We start from the raw sequence: 23,139 nt of genomic DNA, 5'->3' as shown, positions 1-23,139 counted from the left end.
AGACTGATTAATGTGAATGGTCAGGCAGGACCTGGCTTTCTGAAGGAGGAACACGGAGGGGTGAAGGGTCCCACAGGAAGTGTTTTGTGTCTGGGCACAAAAGGAGGGCTGACCTCTTAAGCCCCTTAGAGCCTCTTTGCTAATACCCTCACCGGTGCCTACAAAGACACAGGGGATGCCATTTCACCACTCACATTTAAACAGCATTCACAAAAAGCCTCACCGAGATTCGAACAGCAGAAAAGTGAATCTCTGTGCAGCGGAGTGAAACTGAGATTAGGCCTGAAGAGTCTCCCGCTAATCCATTGACTGGGGCGCATATCAAGCAGAAGAAAGCTAAAGTCACACAATATCTTATCACAACACAGAGGGGGACTTATGAGACTTTTTTGGTAGCATAACAAATCTTCTATTTAAAATAAAGCGGAGATCAAAGTGGTGTTTTTTTTTCTTCAAGACAACTTTGTGTCTGGATGTATCATAGTCAAAAGAATAATTGCTAAAAAAAAAAAAAAAAACATTTCTGTTGCAACACAATGGGCAACTGCTATAGAAAATGACTTGATGGATAAAATGCCAGTTTTCTTTTTTTTCTGAATTTTACTTAATTTTTTAATCACACATAAAACTTTAGGATTCCAGGTGTAGATACAAATGATTTTGGATCTTGACTGGGTACAATTGTTGCTGTTTTTTTTTTAAATAAGATAAAGCACTGAAGGAATTAATGGATCACTCTTGTTTGTATTTTTCTTTAATTTAAATTAATCCCTGCTAATTTTGCTGCAGTTAGTTTTGTTTGTAGAGTCAATACGCTAAGATTACAGATCAATCCAGTCGCAATAAAATGAGAAATATTTTCATTATGTTACTTTACCAAAAATATTTCCTTTCTTACATTCCTAACAAATCAGTAGGGATGGGCAAGTTCCAACTCCAGGTATCGGTATTGGTGCGCATACCAGCCTTATTTCACGGTATCAGGACTTCTACCTTTGAGGAAAAATGCTGTATTGGGATATAAAGGTCTTTTTAAAAAAAATATCTGTCATTGTTTTCCAGGCCAATTTTATGTATCAAAGGTACTAGTGGTATTGGTTCTTGGTATCGGTATCAGCGATTACTGAAAAAATTAGTCCTCATACTCATATTGAACATCCCTACAAATCAGTGAATACAGGACCGGTGTACAAACTAACAAAAAGTCCAGAGAGTACAATGAGACGATCTGATTTTGCAGGAAACTGATGCTCAACGTCTCTCATAAAGTGAGAATTTGTCTTCTGTAAGTGCGCTGAAAGCACAGCAGACCTTAAGTGGAGCAATCACACATGAGAAAAGGTCAAACAATTTCACACATTCGACCACTACCTACTGTGATGTCATGTTTAATTTCATGGTAAATACTGTATTATACTGTTCATGCATCCTCTATTTTTCTTTTAGAAAGACTGTAGTTTTGTATGATCTATTTTACAATTGACGTGTAATACAAAAAACTAGCAGACATTGTTTAAACGAACGGCTAGAATAGAAGCTTAATGTTTAATTGGATGATCATGATTTTTTTTTCTGCTCTTGATGTATTTAATGGATAATAAAAATAAAAAAAAAACAAGATAGAGAAGCTTGCCAGGTTACAATATAGTTCTACTTGCTGTGAAGGAGACCAGAAAGTGCTATTGTGGTAAGCCAGTAGTTTTGCCACACATAATAGTAACTTCTCGTCACTAGTGGCTGTCAATCAAAGCTGGGCCGCCTGAGGGCCTCGCCTTATTAGTCACAGCGTAAAAAAAGAGGGGCTGGGGTCGCTCCTCTCTGCAGGCAGGGTCATCGAGAGCAAGAGGAATGACGGGCGGCTCCACAGGACCATTGATACCCGCTCGGCAAAGAGTTACAAATCAGAAACTCCGAATACAATGGAAACTCTAAGTTTAACTCATCTGGTGGGTAATACTCTTGTAGTAGGGCACTGAGGTTAGCCGCACAAAGTTGTAAGAAGATCATTTGAATTTGTAATTGTGCTATATAAGGCAATATTTCAAGATAAATTACAGCCTTGTTAGAGGAAACGGGGCTTGTTTGAGGTGGGGCTATCATGGACTTGTACTTGGACTATGTTTTGTCTGGACTCTAATTCTTTAAGAAATGTATTTAAATACATGATAGAAACTGAGTTTCAATTTGATTCATAGGCGGATTATTGCAGCCTATTCAAATGAGGCCCATGAGGAGAAATCCTTCCCCGTGTGAGATGTGATACTCTTTCATTTGGGACCTAAAAGACTGCAGCACAGCGAGCGGCATTACTGGTTGTGCACTAAGTTAATAAAACGGAAGATAAACCCCAGATAAAAAACCTTTATCCTTTTGACCTGCACTTATTGATACTTTCTAAACCTCCTGGGCAGGAAATCACATTCATTCAGACCTCTTTGATCCTCCTTGTGAGATTGACACTTCCTCTCTGCGGACACGCTGGTTCTGACCACACCCTGTGACTTGCAGGCCTGTCGCGTAGCCTCTGGCCCCTCTCCTCCAAGGAGGCTCCTCTCACCCCCCCATGACTGTGTTATCCTGTTGTTAGAATTTCCCTTCTCTACCTTGGAGAACGCATTGACACCTTCTCTGTCTCCTCCTTCTCCCTGTCTGTCTTCCTGCTATGGGCTTCCGAGACAACAATAGCGGTCTTTCAAGCAAACTGTGCTGGCGCTGGGAGAGAGATTCGGTCCTGAGACCCAGTCAATATTTGGACGTGGTTGCCTTTTTGTGTCCGTTTTTAATCCAAGCGGAACCGAGCGGCAGGGAGCCGGGGAAAGGCTGAGAGGGGGAACGCGAGGGTAAACACTTGACACAATGCAAACGGGCCAACTCACAATACCACTGGGAAACTATCACAATATCACTCTGTCAGCCAGTAAAAAGTGGAGTATTGTTCTTTTAAGTGAAGATTAAAAAGAGAAAACAAATAGCGGAGGTCATTGCGCGATGGAGAGGAAAAGTGGCCGAGTGTCATATTGAGGTGTTCTCATGGCGGGGGTATTAGCTCCAACACAAACAAACACAAACCTCGAGTACGCACTGAGACTGACAACGGGAGTAAACAGTGAATGATCAGAGATCATTTAGGTCAATAAGCGCACTGATCAAACATGAAAACAGGCCACTGAAAAGATTCTTTGATTACAGGATCTTGCATCTGCTGCAGAAAGCTTTGCATGACTATTGTCACGGATTAAGGGAAACCCCCTGGGGTGACGGTGCTCCCACAGAATGCTGGGATACCTTCTCTCCCCAGCTGTCAGTTTGTTAGTCCCACCCAATGAGCTTCTTTGATGAGGACCGGTATCAGTTTCCATAGCGTCGGAGACACAAACAGCTTGAGAGATTAGGAACGGAACCCGGCCCCGAATTCTCCCGGTGATCCCACCTATCAGCAACAAATAAACACCTTAGGCCACATCAACGCCTGCGTGCACACCATATGGACCCGAGTGGGTTTTAATGAAGCAGCTAAATAGCGGGTGAGCGGGGAATTCGGTAATAGCTCCTTGTCAGAGTAGCGGTAAATACCCAACTCGAACAATTTCTTCCATCGTTTGGTTACCGAAACAGACGGCGAAGCCGACAAGGAACATCTGCGGCTCGTTTTTCTTACATGAACGTTCCGGCCGCAAAATGCAACACTTTTTATTTCCATTGCTTTGATTGAGATGTTTATGTCTTTGTACCACTTTCTGCTGGGCCATTAATATAATGTTTGGCACTTACACCGAATGACTGGTGGATGAATGCGAGCAAAACGTGCTTTGTAGGTCAGATATCAAAGACAGGTCAACGTTGTGATCTACAAAGACGTGATTACAAAATAGTTAGAGACGGGAGTAACAAATGAGTTATCTTGTCATTTATGAAATATGTTGAATGGATTTTAATGAAGATTTCTGATTTTTATCATCTGTCAAAAACTAGCTCCTTGTTTTAGAAATGTTTAAAAAATAATGTCAATTAGGCTATAATATTTATTGACAAAGGAATATGTCATCGGCCGGAATACAAAAAAATCGAATTTCATTAACGCATGGATGGATTCGTTCTGATGTTGTTTTCATTCATTTTTCCTGAACTGCAACTTGGCTTGTGACAGTAGGTAGACAGAAGGTAGCACAAACACACCATGTTTATACGACGTAGAAATCCAAACAACAAAATCAAATCAAAATTATGTAAATAATGAAATAACACATTTTAGATAAAATATAACATTTCTCTTTGGGTACTAACAGCATATTTATTTGCTCATAAAACATCATATAATGAACTGTAAGCAACACTCATCGTTCGAAAAGTGCGTTTTTATCCGAGAGCTTTTCTCGTCGTACCACATTCCTAAATTCCCGCACAAGAACCATCTCTAGATTTTCAAAATCTGCATAGCAACTTCGGTTGAAGCGCAGGATACGGTGCATACGACATCCCTTGAGTGGCAGCTCCACTTCTAAATCACGTTTTCTTGTCATATTTGGGATATTTGGCATCAAAAACCATAAATAGTTGCATCGCTTATTTCTCATGAGTTTCTTTCTAAGAAAAATCCCAGACACTGAGAGTTCTGCACAGCATTGAGTTTTATGAGCTCCGCCGTCATTGTGGAAGCTTTTCAAACACTGGGCAAAGCTGAATCATCCTCGGGTTGTAAATCCCTCCTCCAGCCCGCTGAGTCTTGCTGTCTGAGTCTTATCAGCAGCATGCATCAGCAGAGGGAAAGAGATTTCCCACATATCAAAGCATGACAAACCCGAATGCATGAATCCAAATTACAATGAGGTTTCTTTATTGCCCTCTTTGAAACAATGTAAACTAAAAAAAAAGTGATTTCCATATTTCACGACTCACTTCCTATTTCAATTCCAGAGCTCCTGTTGGGAATTTCATGAATGGCTGAGTATGGACTGCTGCTTTGGATGCCGTTTCTCCTCATGTTGGACAAATGTGTGACAGAGATAGCAGAAGAAGGGGGTACAAAAACAAATCTAGAAGTTGGGACTCAAACACAGCGGGTCGTCAGAGTTCCAACAGTGGTTGTGGTTACATTAAGCAGCAGGGTTACGGGCAACACATGTATGCACGGAATACTGAAGGTCAGACGGGAACCGGGTTTTTAGAATGCCCCTTGCCTACATTATGCAGTTCGCGTCATCTTTAGATTACAGTCATGAATGAGAAAGGGACACAGTCACTTAGAGTTACTCATTTATTTAGCTGCTTTTCTAACGAAACAAAGCCCAGGCGGGGTGCCGTGCCAAAACCGTCGCTAGGGCCCCCTCCATAGCTGGCGGTTCTGCCCCGGTTTTGACCCTGACAACGGGTCCCCTTCGCGCTGCTTAACCTGGAACTCGCCTAGTTACGACCAAGCGTGTGACCTCAGCATGTGTGGATCTCTCACAAGACCCAACATCATGCTGCGTCTTGGCTGCTGCTAAAATACCCCTGTATGCCCCCTTTATTGTCTGCCCCAGCTTGAGCCGGGTGGTGGGGGTAAAGGCGGTATGGAGGTGGGAGCCAAGAAACCAGACTTGGGAACAGTTTGAAGGCCATGAGATGGGACGAGAGCCAGAAGCTGTTATCAGCAACAAATATCTGCCTTTTAGCAGCCCACCGACAACCTCGGATCTCACCACAACGTTTGCATTTGTATCTGTCAATGAATGGAGTAATAAGCAAGTTCTTTGCGTTTGCTCCTTGGTTAAAAACACACAGCTTTTTTCTTCTCTAGATAGATAGATAGATAGATAGATAGATAGATAGATAGATAGATAGATAGATAGATAGATAGATAGATAGATAGATAGATAGATAGATAGATAGATAGATAGATAGATATAATTTAAAAAATTGTCTGCGCTGCTTTGCCCTTCTTTTAACAGACACCCCTAAAGAAAAATCAAGCAAAAATACAAAAAACTTGCCTAATCAGTGACATCAGAGTAGACCCAACTTATCCGATTACTTAGGTACGTTTTACGCACAGTGCGCGTATTTGATTTTCAAATGAGAAGCGGCGCAACGCAGAATATTAAATGTGTAATGGTGCGTAAAGGCGCAGTGTGAACAAAGTATTACGAGTCAGTTGTTAATAATATACACACTTTTCAAGGAGAATGTTGATTGGGAAATACGATTCATCGTACGAGTTGGGGGGCAAGATCGTGATTTCAAAACTCCTTCATCCAGTTTATGATGATGCGAATGTCAATAAAAGTTCAATTGACAGCATATCCGCATTGTTTTGTGTTGTTACGAGTTAGTTTGCTTATGATTCAACAAAATGTGCAACTTCCATCTTCACTGGGTTCTGTACGTGCAAGGAAAGCCGATGGGCGAGCACTTACTTGGGGTTGGTGCGGTTCCAGAAGACAGCGTAGCGGTCGGATACCACTTTGGAAGCCGGGTCCTGAGCGCACACCCCGACGATGAGGACGAGGAAAAACAGCATTTCCACCTGCGGCATATTTGCAATGAAGCCAAACCGACGACAGTCCTGGTTTGTATGATTTAAAATGTTCTGATGGATGCTGTTGCAAGTCGAGTCCGTTTAACACCTAAAGTTAGTTCATAAATCTCAGTCTCTCTTATAAAACAGTACTTTGCTCTGTTTTCTTCGGGAAAAGCACAAAAAGCAAATTTCACCGGGGAAATCCAGTTGACATAAACTTGTGCAACTTGCGCTGCAAATGTCCCTGAGAGGAGGCACTCTTGTGAGCGCAAAACTGTGAGCAAAAAAAAAAATCACGATAAATGCGCTCCACTTGATAAAGACTGGAAATATAGTCCTTATGCTGCCATTGTCGCTGCAATCTTCTCAGCTGCGGATCTCGAGCCGATATTCCTCACCAAGAAGCCGACGAAAGCAATACAAAAAAGCGGCGAGCGTCTAAACGCGTGGATGCAAATTGGTGAACACGATCGTTCACAAACACGCAGTAACGTCCACGGACCGCGTCGCACGATCGAGAGCGGGTGAGAAGCAGTGTAAGCAACCAGAGGGAAGTAGACCAAGTGTGCGCTTTGGATCTTGCAGCCATGCTCCCCCGGACCAGCCCCCCCTCCCACCTTCACTTCTCTCCCACCCCCTTCTCTCACGCACTCCCTCTCCCTTCTCGCTGTCGTACCAGCCAGCCGAAGCCTGCTGCAAAAAGTGTCCACATCTCAATGGTTGTGACCAATGGTTCCTCAGTTAGGCTCTCCAAATTGAATTGGAAGATTTCCAAATGAAAATAATGCGATTTTAAATGATTTAATGTACAGAAAATCCATCAAGCTGTACATGAATGTTATTAAGCATCCCTGGCGATTTTTTTTGCAGCGTGCACGTTTATATTTGAATGACGGTGGTCTCACTTACAAGAACAACATCCCTTCTACGCGGGGGTGCATCTCAGATTCCCTGACGGATCATCTCGTAAACCTGGAGCCACAACGAGCCTCTTTTGACAGCCTGATCCTCTTTGCACAACAAGAAGGTAAAGTTCTGTTTTTGTTTTCAAAGCTCCTCTGTCTATTTACTTACGTTTCTCTTTTTCACAGGTGCATCTTTTAAAAGGTTCAACAATCCCCCAAAAGAACTTTTTTATGTTACATACAGTATGTGCAGTTTTGTTTTCAATCCCAAGCACTTCAGAAAATGTTCATATATTTATTGTTTATCCCATTGAGGGTTTATCTTTTTGGCTTCGCTGCATGCAACATATAGCTTTTATATGTATGAAATTTGACTGCAGCGCATTTATTTTGCTCCGCGACTCACTGCGCCACGCAGTGGTGACCATGGAAACAGCATCACGTACAAGAATCCACAAGTTGCCCTGTGCATAAATTCACTTTCCTCACTGGAATGGATTCTCAAATTTCATTCAACCTTTGCTGAATATAATGATAAATGATGTTTTGTAAAATACATTAAATTGTGAAATACAACAAATTTTATTGAATTGATATTTACTGACAAAATGCCCAATTTAATTGAAGTCTAAACTGTGTGTAAAAAAATGGATGGATTCCAATTAGTTTGATGGTTAATATAATCCTCAACAGTGCCACTGACAGCTGCTTGTCAAAGGAGCCAACTTCTCTCCCAAAGAGATGATTCATTCAACGTAATATTGGTGACCCTTAATAAATCACATATCCATCTAGTTGACCTCCAGTGTCATTGCATTCAGAAATGATGGGATGACTGACTGCATAAACCAAAATAGATTATGGTGTCACGGCCCTCCCCTGTCTGTTGTGGGAGGTTTCCCACAACAGGCAGGGGTGGGGCCACCTGAGTGTTGGCACCTGTGTTGTTAAATTGTTTGTGCTGTACTCATTTAATTTCTCTGCTTTCTCCTCAACAGGTAACACTTTTGGCTTTGTCTTCAGTTTGTCTTGCGTTCCAGTTCTCTTTGATTTACACAATGCAACACCTTCACATCCACCCAGTCATTTGCATTCATGCACTGCATACACCACCGATTCATACTCACACTTGCATACCTTGTATTGAACTATTCTTAGTATTTGTTAAATAAACCATTTTAATTGGCCTGAGCCCTTTGAGTTGTTTTCCCCACAGTTTATTTGTTGTGATTTGCCGTCAACCCAGGCTTGTTACACGTGGGGGCTCATCCGTGATTTGTGTTGGGGAAATTTGGTTTAGGCCAGTGTGGGTTGAGGACTGTGACAATAAAAAAAAGACATATTTGCAGAAGCAGTTTGTTGTTTAGCCAATGGTCATGAGCTTCGTTATCACCAAGCTGCAAAGTGATGAATCATATTTATGCCCATTAAATGTTGGGAATTTGACTGGCTTTTCTACCCCATCTATGAAGAAACAATTACTATAAATTGTTACACATCTTTGCTTTGTTAACACTCAGAAGGATTGTGAGCCAGGTCTACTTATCCAACATCAATGATACCAACCTCTAAAATTCTCACACACACCAAAGTCAAAGTATTCTCAGAAGAAACTATGATACCCATAAAGAGGATAAATATTAGGATAAATATTTTTATGAATGGCTCTTCTCACATAAATACACATCTGACCCTAAGTAGGCTGGAATAATTTAAATCCCAAAGAAAAAAAAATGCGTAAATGGCCTGAAAGCCACCATGATCATCTCTGTGGGATCTGTTTACAGTAAATTACACTCCACATCGTGTTTGTTTGGGTGTCAGCCAGTGTGCGTGTGCTTGCAGATGAGCGCGTGTCACGTAAATGCATAAATTGAGTACACACAATCGTGCGGCCCTGAGACTTGATGAGTTTGCATGCGTGAATCTTTTGTGTGGGAGCGTGTGTTGTGTGCGAATCATCTGGCTGGATATGGCAGACTATTGCATGAGCAATAATCACCTCATCTCCCTTGCTTAAGTGGCTGTCCTACTTCATTTATGCCTGATACACGTCTGTGTTCCCCAAGACAATAGAGTCGTTATAAATTAGGGTCAGTGGGTCTGCCAGCATAAACCACGGCAGCACATGCCAATGTTTCTCATGGCCTTATGATCGGGGCGTCACCCAAGTAGATCTCCAGATGAAGCACATGACTTGATTTGTAGCAGAGAGGGAAGCCATGAGGCAAGAAAAAATTACTGAGGAATTGTGGAACTCTGAGATAATCGGAAACTGTAAAATACATCAAAGCTACATGCAAATAAGGGAAATCCCTTGTCTCGTCATATGTCGCCTTCTATTGATTTTGACAAACCACTTGCTTGATCAAACTGGCAACCAATTATACCTTTCAATGTATAGAAAAGGATTTGGATCAGAGTAATTACATTTCCAAATGTAAATAAAACACGAAAGATATTTTAAAAATATTAAGTCAAGCGACTGGATTTTTTTTTTCATTCATTGAGTATGCCGACTGAAAGTGTGAAGTTTACGCGTTGTTATATCAATTGGAAGATTATATTTGAAAGTATCATCAACAATGATTATGTAGTTTCACACTTTAAAGTAGTTTGAATGTTAAATTGCTTTTGTTGCATTGCATATGAAATTATTTCTGTACAAAGATAATGTTTGGGACTTTCACCTCACATTTGTTTTTAAAAATTCTATACCAGTCCAATGGTCTTTTATTTTATTTTATGTTTCAGCGATGTTATTACTTTTGGATAGAATGTTTAGAAACATTGATATGATTCTACTACATGTGTATTCAGTTTAAAGTTGAAAGACACACTTACAGTATGCCATTCCATTCATGCTTCAGTCCACTTGACACCTACAGTAAACTCAAACTGGCTTGTGTGCGATGGACAGAACAAAGTCATGTACATCTTGTATTTGGAGTTAAAAATAAATCAGCACAAAAACATACGAAGAACCCCTCTGCTATTCTCACTCGCACTTCACAGGCATAAACATTTGAGTCGGTATATTAACTAGGAATGTGACCTTGGGAGGATACTGCAAATAGAGTGAGAACTAATAATAAAATATTGCTGCCTTCCACAGCGACATCTGTGTTGGTAACCAGCCTGAAATGAAGATCAGTTGACTTTTTGTTGACTGGAATGTTTTAAAAGGTTTCCAGGGAGAAACAAATCAAAGTTTTCTACATATTGCGCTGCATGTCTGCTACAGTCTGATGAGTCATGCATTTCCTTTTCTGTCTGTTTTACTTTGAGCCCTTTTGACTTCCTTATACTTTCTTCTCTGGATCGAGTTTCCTATTTTCCAATGATGCTATTGCCAACTCCTCATGGAAAAGTAAATGTGTATCTCGCTCACATGGGATTAGTTTATCCCTCCATCGCTCTTCTTCAACTCATGTCAAAAGCTGCAGGGTGAAACTTCTCAGCTGGTTTCAAATGACGCTCTGCTCAGAAGATGGTGATATAAGCAAAATAAAAACATTTACGTGATAGATACAGATTAATGAGGAAGAGTGAGTTGGGGGGAGTCAGAATGAAGGATGGCAGGATGAGTGAAACGCAGAAAGACGTGGGAGGTCTGAGATATTTTTGTACAATCTGCACTTGTGGGCCTGTGTGTGGCACCTGGTTGAACTCTTTTTGTATATATGACCTCCTGCAAACACAAACACACAAACTCACACATCCACACAAAAGCCATAGAGTGTGCGTAAATTCGCATCGACAGGAAAACACACACACCTCACATGACCCATTCTTAGCTTCATCCATGTTTTCATAGCAATGTGGGTCTGCTTGTAGCTTAAAAATGTCCATGACCCATGGAGATTGCCGTGCTTACAGCCATTACCACTGAGTGCTGCTGACAGTGGAATGCTAACTCCGTAGTTGTTCAGCGGGTGGTGTTTCCACCAGGTTTGTGTATTCTGATCATTGGTATGTACAATATGTTTTCTGGCTCTTGTTACTGGCTCATCAACTTGGTATTCATCCATTCATCCATCCATGCATTCATTCATGCATTAATTTGTTCATTCATTCACATATCCTGCATATAATGTAAATATCAACTTGTATAACAACCTCACATTGACATTTGAGGCCCCGGTTTCATGCTCAGAGCAAATGTAGTGTGGAGTGTAGTCTAATTGTGCTTATGGGAGGAATTAAAAAAATAAAATAGAAACGTTTAATAGTATAGACAATGCTGTCACATTTAGGAATGAATTATGACATCCAACACTCATCACTCAACGGAATGCAGAATTCTCCAAATCATATTACACCACCTGCGCCATAAAATAGACCTGCTGATAGCTGGTCTAAAATATAGTCTACTTCCAATCACCAAAGCGTGAGATGTAAAAAAAAAAAATAAAAAAATCCTGCAGTCTCAACCTCCTAATAAAGGATCTGTGTACCCGAAAATTCTTGCAGAACTAAACCGGGCTGACCTAAAGTCACAGCTGTGGGTGACCTCAGCCTTGATGATTCAACCATTGTGGTGAACATTCAATGCTCAGATTGCCTCTGATTGGCTGTTATTACCTTTTCAATGAAAGTGCTTGGCTTCAATCACAAAATAGTATTCAGGATCCTCAAAGCTGATTGCTTTTAAAATACTTTTTTTTGGTAATAATTTTGACGAGAAAAGCTCTGGTCCATTTGGTAAGTACAGTATACATTTAGAACATTTTTAAAGTTGGCATTCTCTTCGTTCATCTTGTAGCTGAGGTATGTCAAGATGGACCTTTGGTCACTTTGAGAAATGTAATATGCTATAGATTAAAACCTAAAGATGGATAGACTCATCAGCTCATATGACTGGCAAATCAAGATCTCAACGTGACATGCTCCCAAGCCTTGTGGGACACGGCCGTGTCAGGTCAGTCTGGCCGTGTTTCCAATGGATACCTGATCCGCCTCTGGGAAGGTCTGAGTGAAAATATAACGAATTAAATTGGTGGATTTTAATGCTGGATTAAAATAAATTACTAGTATGACCACGAGAGAGAGACCATTAATATCAAATGTAACAATACAATGAAATACACCAACAATAAAAGTAGAATTTTTTTTTTTGAAGTACAGTACAGAGGCTAGATGTCAGATTTTTCAAACATATTCATTAGATTCAATAACAACTAACATTTAGGACGTAATACATAGTTCCGGAAAGTCATTAAGTGATTTAAGGATACCATTAGTATCGGACAATGATAGCTATGCAAATGATGCGGGGAGTCAAGGGCAAAATGAATTGCCCTGTAGTGCAGTAATTATGCTACAAAGACAATTATGTAGATGATCACACAATTTAAAGTAACCAACAATCATGATTGACAAATGTGCAAATGAGTTTGAGAATCTTTGAGCTGTTTGAAGTGTGTGATCCACAACAGTTAAAAAATAGAATAATGGACTAGTCAGATCACAGGTGCACTTTGCCGCCGTCCATCTTGATGATCTCAGGCCTAGAGAAGCCGGTAGTGTTGCTTTGATACAAGATCGTATTTAAACCTGTCCCTTTTTCGCTGCATCTAATCAAATTAAGAAAAAAGGGATAATTCCACACAGCACACCAGCGCACACTCTGGATGGAAATCACTGCCTTAGTACACCACCAAAATGGCATATCTGTGCTTCTCCTAATTAGCAGACACCCTGCAGTGAAGTGTGAGATTTAACTGATGGGCATTAGCTGTGGTTAGTAATGATGGATCACAGTTGTCTTTGCCAGCCCAGCAGTGCAGCACAGCCAAGACTCCGGGATTCATTTTTTTCCTGATATAGTAAGTCAAATAAATTGTTGAAAAATGTCCATGGCTTTGATACTCTTCCTATAAAATCTGAAATTTGCTATGTATATGAGAAGTATTAGCTTTATTATATTTTTAAATATATGTATTGGTGTAATCAATAAGGAAATTCAAACTCGGATTGTATATTTTGTGTTGCACCCAGGACACACACTGTAGTTCATATCACACACATGTAGGTATGCAAGACAAAATTCAGGGCTTGACGGTATTTTCCTAGACGGTGTATGCAGATGTATTCTGATTTTTGTGCCGGCACGTGTTTGCCAATTTGGCAGCCCGCTCTGTGCCACGCTGAGCATTCTGGCATAGCAAGTATGTGTCCTTGTAGATACACCTGGCGGAATGACAGTTTGGTAGAAGAAAAGTCAGTCTTGAGTTACACCTGCTCCAACTAGGTCTAAATAGTCACATGCCTGATTCAACGTGGTTATGGCGATCAAGATTCATACAAACACATCCCAGATGTCGTCATGTTTCATTCATAAATACGAGAACAGCTGACATCGAACCCTATGAACAATCCAAGAAATCAGTTCATTGAAGTTATTCTTATAATTCATTTGTATTCTGTTTTTAACGCAGATATGGTGGGACAGATTAACAATCAGATGGGGGGATGGATACAGCAGTTGAAGTCCACGGCTACTGTGTATGTCGCCTGTGGTTATCACCAGCTCATTTACCGTATTTTCCGCACAATAAAACGCACCGGATTATAAGGCGCACCTTCAATGAATGGCCCATTTTAAAACTTTGTCCATCTATAAGGCGCACCGGATTATAAAGCGCATAGAATAAATAACTCACCGTTGCTCAAACGTTAATGCAATCACAATATAGTAACACTCAAAATAGTGAAAACAATAACAATATCTCAATAACTCAACGTTGCTCCAATGTTAATATCACACAACACACAAAATAAATACGTAAAGGTTACTTTGATAAATTAGTCCTCATTCACGAATCCATATTGGTCCATATATAAGGTGCACCGGATGATAAAGCGCACTGTCAGCTTTTGAGAAAATTTGAGGTTTTTAGGTGCGCCTTATAGTGCGGTAAATACGGTAATGAGGGTACCTACTTACCTTGTGTGTTGCCACACCAGGCAAGCACGGCAACAATGTTCCAGTCACGCACGGATTGCCGCATCCTTTCCTCCCTTCCTTCCTTATGGTCTATTGCTGCCATACATTTAGGTTATACCATTATTCAAATGAATTCTCCAAATTCAAATCATAACGTGAGATCAAGTCACATTAGAGGCACAAGACAATGTCAAACCTCTTTTTCATGCAAAGTACACATTTAGAACCTTTCATTGAGGAGATACATCAAGATAGTTGTCTTTCCGCATTTAGAGCATACCAATCTGGTTCACTCCTTTTTCGCTTTCTATTGACCCACAGGGGGTATGTGGCTCTCAAGCTGTTAAATGCTCTGCTTAGCTCACCAGCCATGGCACCATATGTTTGTTTGCTCCTTGGAGCCAAACATGGGGTCATCTCCACATTTGCCTTTTATTTTCTATGTGTCATGTCAAGAGACACTTTAGTAATACAAATTGGTTTGGCGGTGATATTTTAGTATAATGGATAAACTACTTAACATTATCATCACTTTGTTTCTTTGCTTTAAGGGTTCTTTTTTTTTGGCGTGTTTTATGAGAAGTGTGTGGAAAAACGAGGCTCAGGCAGAATGAGTGGCAGATTTAAGATGAAAAGATTTGTGTCTATGAATGTGGTCACTGCCACTTTACAGTGCTTTAGTTAAAAAATGCAATAGTTAAAAAAATCAACCCTTCCCACCACTTGTCTACACAGTAAATCACATGAATTTATGTTTTAATATACACCATTTTGTTCAACATATTTAGTTTTTGAATTTGCTTGTGAATACATAAGCCTTAACTTTGAAAATGGCCAGCAATGGATTTCAAATATTGTCCATTTGGAATAAGATCTATATACATGTCAACATAGCTAGTGAGTTTTTTTTTTCTGTGTTTTCATAGTTCCTTAATTTTCCTTGTGCAAATATGACAAGCAGATAACGAGCAAAGAACGATGATTAAAACAGTAAGCTTCTTATTGTGGCACAAAATGTCTTTCTGTGCCCATTCCAGAAGATGATTCAACCACTCAATATTATCTCGGTGCAAAGAATGAAAAGTATTGATCTTTTACTTCAAGCCGTTCAGGCGATTGAGCCTGTGAAAATATGCCTTCAGCCAGTCTGTTTTACAAAATGGTAAAAATGATAAACTGCATGGAACAGCCTGGTTCATCCAAAGGTAACAACAGTTCATGTCCTAATGATTTCAAGGAGGGGAGGCAAGGAGTCATTTACACCATCCAGTCCTTTATGCCACACTGATAACTGCTTCATCTCTGAGACATTTTTGTCCTCCATCACATTTGGACAGCCTTCAGGTGTCAAATAGACCTGGATGTTTTTTTACTGAGGGAACGGACAGACACAACTTGTTTATAGACACCAATCTAACAGGTGTCTGCAAGGTGTCGGAACTGAAGCGAAGATCTCTCCTTCTTTGCAATCAGTCTGGGATGTGGCTGCTGGCTATCAGAGTCGGGCCAGACACAGCTTGTCATTGAGGAAACGGTAACGCGGTGACAGGCCGAGGTCTGTGTTCACCTCAGTTGCAGTCCATTTCATAAATGCCTTCTCACTGAGCTCACGGCTGGATGATTAGATTAGTGTGACCTGTAATCCAATGACAGGGTCTGGTGACACACAAACATACCTAGGAGGCGGTCTCTGCCCTTGGCTCCACATTAGAAACACGCATGTACCTACTGACACACGTGAATGTACCAGATAAATAAACATGACACAGTGACTGGATAGTTTCGAAGAATAATTATTGTGGCTGTAATATTGATCATGAAGAAATGTGGATAATGAGCAATAAGCCTTTAAAAAAAAAAACTGTACCTACAATAGGGTTAGGGTAGGGTTTTGACTGTTTCGCTGCAAGTGGCATGAGTCATGCTGACATCTAAACCTTAAAAATCTAACTTGAATCGTTTATAAAATCACATTTGGACTTTGTGAAACAAATTAATGTGATTTTTATTGTGATTTTATAATTTCAGTGCTACTGGGGGGTCGCACAGGACCATACACTTAACATGTACGATGAAACATTGAAAATTTTCGATTTAAATTTTTTTTTTTTTTAAAGTACATTTCTCAGTGCATGGGGAAACAAATATTTATTTATCTATTTATTTATTTGTTTATTTTGTTTCTTTATTTCTCTCTTTCTTTATTTATTTATTTATTTTACAGCTTTATTTATATCCAACTTGAACTACATGAAGAACATTTTACTCTAGTATTTTACAATGTTAGCTAGAATGATGGAATGGATGTGAGCGGTTAAGAAGATGAGGCAAAGGGTAGAAAAAACGGGAATAATACGAAAAAGAATGACCATCAAGATAAGGTTAAGCGCTGTAATAAGATAGGGAGCCTGAGAGCCAAAGAGCAAAAAAAAAAAAAGAAAGAGTTTAGGTGAAATTTGAGAAAGAGGAAAAAAATCTCAAGGAGAGAGAAATAGAAGACAATGACAACTTAAGGAATATGAGATTGAACAGCAACAGATAGATGGCAAAGAGGGATAGGTAGGAGATGAATGACAAGAAAGAGGAAGAGTATTCAACAAGGCAGCCTTGCCTGCAGGTCATAGAGGCCACAGCTGAATCCACAGATGTTCCTCAGACTGGAGGATCCAATGGTGGCCTCCTCCCAGAAATAGGAGGTGATTTATCACACTGGCCATAAATCAGCATGTCTGACCTCCCCTGCACACAAGTCACACCCTTAACTGTTTATTCAAATGTCCAACTATCCATTATGAGGCAAATGCAGCAGATGTTGTACAGCGAGCTGTCAAATTGCATTTTATTTCTAATGTCCTATATAGTTTTTCATATACTCTATAAGTACTGTAAGAATTATTTATGAAAATTTGCATATAACTGATAACCAAGGCTCAAGCTCATTTCAACAAATATGTAATATAAAGTCTCATTCTGGCTCTCATACAAATGGTGCTATTATTAAAATTTTTGTATTTTATTGATGTGAAATTTGATATTATAAAGGCTTATTTAACAATCACAAAAATCAAATCATATTAAGTTTTAATTTGTTGTTCTAACATATTCCCTTGAAAAAAGGGCATTCAAAGGTCTAGGCTGCCTTGACCCCAGAATGGTTAAAATAATAACTTAAGAAATATTGCCCTCTTTTCTAAGAAATGGACAAAACAAAACAATGGAGAGTGTAAATATTGACTCGTCTAGTGCTTGAAGGATGAGAGCCTTTATGCCCTATACTGCCATCATTGAATAGACCTGAAGTGACCAAGAGCATAAATCACAACTGTCCGTTAGCTTTGAATAGGAACAAGATGTTGTTAATTAATCCAACGGGCCATAAACTAACTCCAAGGTTGAACCCAAGCGATGTCGTTGACTTTCATTTTCTTGGGACTTTGATTTGTTCATACAAATATTTTAACAGACAACAATTAATGTGTGCAAAATTTGCTACTCTACATTGATACATTTCACTCACAATAATCCACATTAATTCCTAGATTTGGGAAAACATCACTTCAATTAAATACCAAAAAAAATCTGCACCAGATTTTAATTTACAGGTTACGTTTAGTATATATATATATATACATATATGTATGAATGAAATATGTTAGACATGAAACCATCTGCCAACCCTGCACCAGCCACTTAGGTGTAGTTTAGTTCTATTTTGAGTGAGTCTAATGTGTTTTCATGTAAACAGTGTCAGACTATCCAAGGATATAAAATATCAGCATTATGCACCTGATCCTACAGCCATGTGCTGTTCTATCATTGTACCACCTTTCTATGTGAGTGTGTTTGAAAATAAAAACAAGACTTAAAGTCAATATCACTCGATGTCTGTACATAACTAACACAATCGCTACATGAGGCTTGTTATATCACAAAATAACAATTTGGAGTCAAGTACTCATGGTGGAACACATGGAATCTCGTTAGTTCCCATCAACAAGACAAAACAGTGGCCACCCTCATATGGAGAGAATTAAATCAGAACCACACATGCTTGGAACGCGTTCCACTGTTGCATTGACAACATACACACACACAAATACATAAAACAGACACATAAGAGCCATACAGTGTGCCAGAATTTTTTTTTAACTTTATATGTGGTTTGGTCTGAACATATGGTATCCTTGCACATTTGAATTTGATGGGAATTTTTATTTTCTATACCGCTCAGGGCTCTAGACTGCCTCTAAATGGTGGTATCTTGTACAATAAAAAGTTTTATTTACAAGTTGCTTCAATGCAACCAGTAAATCTGACAACCGTTCACGTTCCCTTCTGAGGACAAGCACGAGGGCAATGAGCAGATTTCAAACAGGAGAACCTGACTGAAATTCCATCCCGGGATCTGAGTCAGCACTTTGATACCTCATTGCAATATACTACAAAATCAAAAGTGCACAAAACAGTCAAACTGAAGATTTATTGCCATTGTAAATAGAAATTTTAAAATCCAACTATTGTCTAAGATGTCAGTGTGCAGGTCTATCAACGGGGGTATTTATAGACGAGAGACTGTTTAAAAAATTGAAGGTGCAAATGAAAATAAATAAGAATTTTACAATTCTAAAAGGTAGTTAATTAATTTAATGCCCAAATTATACCTCATGTATTCCCTTCCTCTCTAGGCCTGTGAAATTGTACAGATGTAATGCACTGTCACCTTATTTCACGTCATGAGAGCAAAGCTGGGCTAACTTCCCTCTGGTACACACGAGGAGCCCGCATTCCTCTGGCTGCGCTCACCGCAGACCTCCAAACAGGGGTCCTCATTAGCAGGAACTTTTCTCTTAATAGCTCTTAATTTCTCATGAGCGTGGCGACCTTTTGAATATGGGGGTGAAGGGTCGTGGCCTGCCTCTCGTTAGCTCCATGAGAGTACACTGGTTACATGTTATATCCTGGTGATTGAACCTAAAGCTGGGGCTCAACCTCATTTCAAAAGAGTCTATTAGTTTACTCAACCTTAACACTCAGCTCTGTTTAGAGCAGAGGAGAGGGACACGACCTTACGCATAAGCTGAGAGCTTTAAAGAGGATGACTCCCCCCCCCACCCCCACACACACACGTTTTCTTTTTTCCTGCAAATACATCAGTTGTAACCATACTGACCATACTGAGTCTTGACAGCAAATCATCTCTCCTAAACTTCAAATGTAGAATGCAGCATGGAATGCCAAGTCATCCTTTCTTATAAGAGATCACAGAAGGAAGAAAAAAAATGTGTGGATGATGACGGCTGGCTAGCGGAGCGAATAAGTTGTGTTGACTTTTGCAACGGCAATATTTTGGAGAAAGTCACACCATGAATGGTACTTAAAAATGACAAATAAGAGGGAGGGTTGATTTGGAAGTTTCTGATGTTTGGGGGAAAGGTTGAGGTTTTCTACATTATGTCCTGATTTGGTCTATGGGTGTAAATGCGGAAGCTGCAAAGAATCAAGACCAAGCAGAAATTCACTGATCTGAAAAGAATGGAGAATGTAAATACAAGGATGAAGTTACCTAATGTAAGCAAGCAGCAGGACATAAGGTTCTCCCAAATAAACTTTGGAATTGATTCATGTTTCAACTGTTCGACTCATAGAATAACTGCAGACAACTGCGAGTGTTTTGCCGACAGGCTTTTTATTGCTTGATATTTTATTACAAAAAAATGTTGGGTCTCAGGTCCCACCCATTATGAAATTGCACAACTGAGTACATGTTTCATCTATATCACAGGTGTCAAAGTCAAGGCCCGGGGGCCAGATACGGCCCGCCACATCATTTTATGTGGCCCGCGAAGACAAATTGTGCATCAAATTCGTGTGTCATTACTAGAATAGCAAATTGTCTTCGCTTTTAATATATATTTTTTTAAATGTTTGACCAGTTTTTACTCGTCTGATTTGAAAACAAGTTATTTGTCAGTTTGTTTTGTAGCTTTTACTGTATAGAATATGAGGTGCTCATACATTTATTTGGGTTGACAGTCATAATGGCCCTCCGAAAGAAGCTATGACGACAATGCGGCCGGCGAAAAAAATTAGTTTGACGCCCCTAATCTATATGGACATGCACCCGTAACCAAACAACCAACAGTCAGTGACTCAGTAGCTTAACAGTGAGGCTTGATGAAGTTCCACAGATAAAGCTGAAGCTTATGTTATATCCAAATGATAAACACCGCTGCAGTGTTGGCACAGATTAGCATGAGCTAACAATGTTAACAGCATTAGCTTATGATAATAATATAATTAAAATGTCCAGATAAGTTGTCACGGTTTGTGGATGTCTAATGCCACAGTGACACATTCATTGACATGCATTTTAGTGGCCTGGTGATTAAATAATGTGTCCAGCAATGATACAAGTGAATCTTAAATATGTGGGGCAAATATAGTTCAATAAGTCATTGATAGTAAACAAGGTGAACAGAACTACTGAGAGTGTTGATAAATGCGTGATAAGAGTTATAAGCAGCATTAGATTATCATAAATCACACTTGATGTCATGGTAAAGTATATGTCCATGCAATGAATGATTGCCTCTGTGAATTGAAATGATTTCTTCTTTTTAAGATAAGGGCACTTATTTGTTTTTCACATTCAAATCTGTCAGTCAGCACACGATCGCCAGCACTTGTCACTGAGCAAGGCAGAAAAGGAGACGAGTCAAACGATCCAGTCCACTGATTGTCAATCTAATGGAAGTTTGACTCGCCAATGGATCAGCAGAATGAGGGGCAAAAAAAGGGCTGGCATTTGCATGAGATGGGGGGGGGTTGAAAAGTATGGTATATGGTAAAATAAGAGATAAGGACACAGTATGATCATATCAGTCTTCAAATACACACAAAAATATCTTGCGATCCCCCTCTGGGCCCAACAACAAAGATGTCAACTGGAACGAAGAAGTCCTAATGATAAACAAAGACACACACAACACACACAAATACTGAGAGCCTAATAAAACAGGGAATTAATCCTGGCAGCGGATGTGCGTCTCAGCTGGTGGTGTGACGGAAGACAATGGAGTGTTCAAGGACTGATAGAGAGCATGCTTGTGCATACTCACTACTAATATTCAAAAGCGCTTACTAACGCCTCAGCACTGCAAGGAAATATTACCGCTAATGATTTTTGCAAATGCAACCGGCAGAATCATTCAACCCTGTGACACGTCATGTACGCACCAGATGCTGTTTGATTATATTTTGCGAGGATTTTGTTGGGCTTTTGTTATGAAAAAAAAATAGGATCATAGTGTTCTGATGAGAAGCTTACAAAAATACCCGTATTTTTGTTGACACTCTCTGCACTGATATATCCTTAAACCTTTAATTGTTTATCATTCCTTCTCATCAACTTACGTGTGTGTGTGTGTGTGTCCGTGCGTGTCCGTGTATGCGTGTGTGTGTTATTATCATTATTGTTTTATATTGCTCTTTATTGTTGAACTTGTGAACTGTATTAAGCATTGTGATTGTGTGTGCGTGCAGTGGCTGCAGAAAATAAGATAATATAAAAGCCACTGGATGTTGTCAAGTAAATTAAATATTGTTAATATTCATGTGGTTGAACTTTAAATAAAAAATAGCTAATTCCTGAACAAAACAAAACTAAATTATTGGTGTTTAAATCAGTTACTTTTCAGTTACAATTACTTTGAATGGTCATGTTAATATTAAATATGATGCTGATAGCAATGCATTACTCACCATTTACTTCCTGTGCTGGGTTTAGCAGTTTCTATTGTTATTATGGTTTAAAATATAAATATGTAATTACTTTCTAGTTAAAGTGAAATGTTTGATCACAATCTGCTTCAGGATGCTGTAAAACCAGATTTGTATTCTAGTCACATTTTAAACTATTCTCCAATACAACCCACAGAACATAAAAGAAAAAGAATGGATGAGGAAAAAGTCTTTGAATTACTCTTAAATAAATTAAATGTATTTACCTTAAGCAAAAATGCGACATGTCTGATCATGCCACATTACATTCAATATACACATACTGGATAAAAACTAAAGTAATGATAAATGATGATGATGATGATGATAGAACTTTATTTATCCCACAGTGGGGAAATTTGCAAGTGATAGCTGGCAATGTTACGCAACCTTGACTCAAGGACAAATCAGTCTCTACCTACCAGAACCGGACGTGACCTTGAATTGCATTACTTCTCCATGGCCCCTTATTTTATATTAACCTTTTCATTGCAAGTGTCCCTTGCCTTTTTTTATTCGAATTCTTCACCATCCCAGGAGCCCGTGCAATCAAAACTCACTAAACTCAGAGAAACCCAGTCAGCCTGTTATTACTGGCAACTGCCGGTGCAACCATGACTTAAATCCACCAAAACCCCGTATTATCCACTAAACCCTTATTAAATAATTTAAGAATGGAGAATGAATAGACCTTATCAACAGGTCTAAAAATGACCTTGGATGGGAAGAAACCACATTAGAATGACCAATTCCCTGCAAAAAGGTATTATTAGGTAAGAATCGAGGATTCCCTAGCGGAAATAATGCAAATAGTTTTTTTTTTTTAAATGAGATATATTGTGCATAGTGCACAAAGATTCCTTAATAGACAGCTAACAAATGTACTTATCAATGAAAGAAACTGGAGTAATGCCACAATGGAATACCAGCTTGATTACTGAATCATCAATAGTTATCCTTGTTGCATCATCACTCCACACCCAGATTGAAACTGACAGCTGGATTGGGTC

At 39.4% G+C, this 23,139-nt stretch overlaps 3 protein-coding genes across 5 annotated transcripts in view; 1 reads left to right on the top strand and 2 right to left on the bottom strand.

The window, feature by feature from the left end:
* The window catches only part of LOC119131750 (ephrin-A5b-like), a 53,327-nt gene extending 46,259 nt beyond the window's left edge, over window positions 1-7,068 (bottom strand). The window contains exon 1 of the mRNA XM_037266451.1: window positions 6,393-7,068. Coding sequence (XP_037122346.1) covers window positions 6,393-6,511 — 119 coding nt within the window. The 5' untranslated portion in view covers window positions 6,512-7,068. The remainder of the gene's footprint in view (window positions 1-6,392) is intronic.
* LOC119131662 (lymphocyte antigen 75-like) overlaps window positions 1-23,139 on the top strand; it is a 1,013,224-nt gene that overhangs the window by 708,897 nt on the left and 281,188 nt on the right. The gene's annotated exons all lie outside the window — the stretch shown is intronic.
* The window catches only part of LOC119131727 (C-type mannose receptor 2-like), a 399,366-nt gene that overhangs the window by 260,242 nt on the left and 115,985 nt on the right, over window positions 1-23,139 (bottom strand). The window lies entirely within an intron of this gene.

The sequence above is a fragment of the Syngnathus acus genome, chromosome 12 (assembly GCF_901709675.1).
Source record: "Syngnathus acus chromosome 12, fSynAcu1.2, whole genome shotgun sequence".
NCBI lineage: Eukaryota > Metazoa > Chordata > Actinopteri > Syngnathiformes > Syngnathidae > Syngnathus > Syngnathus acus.
This window is presented reverse-complemented; position numbering and strand designations above follow the sequence as displayed.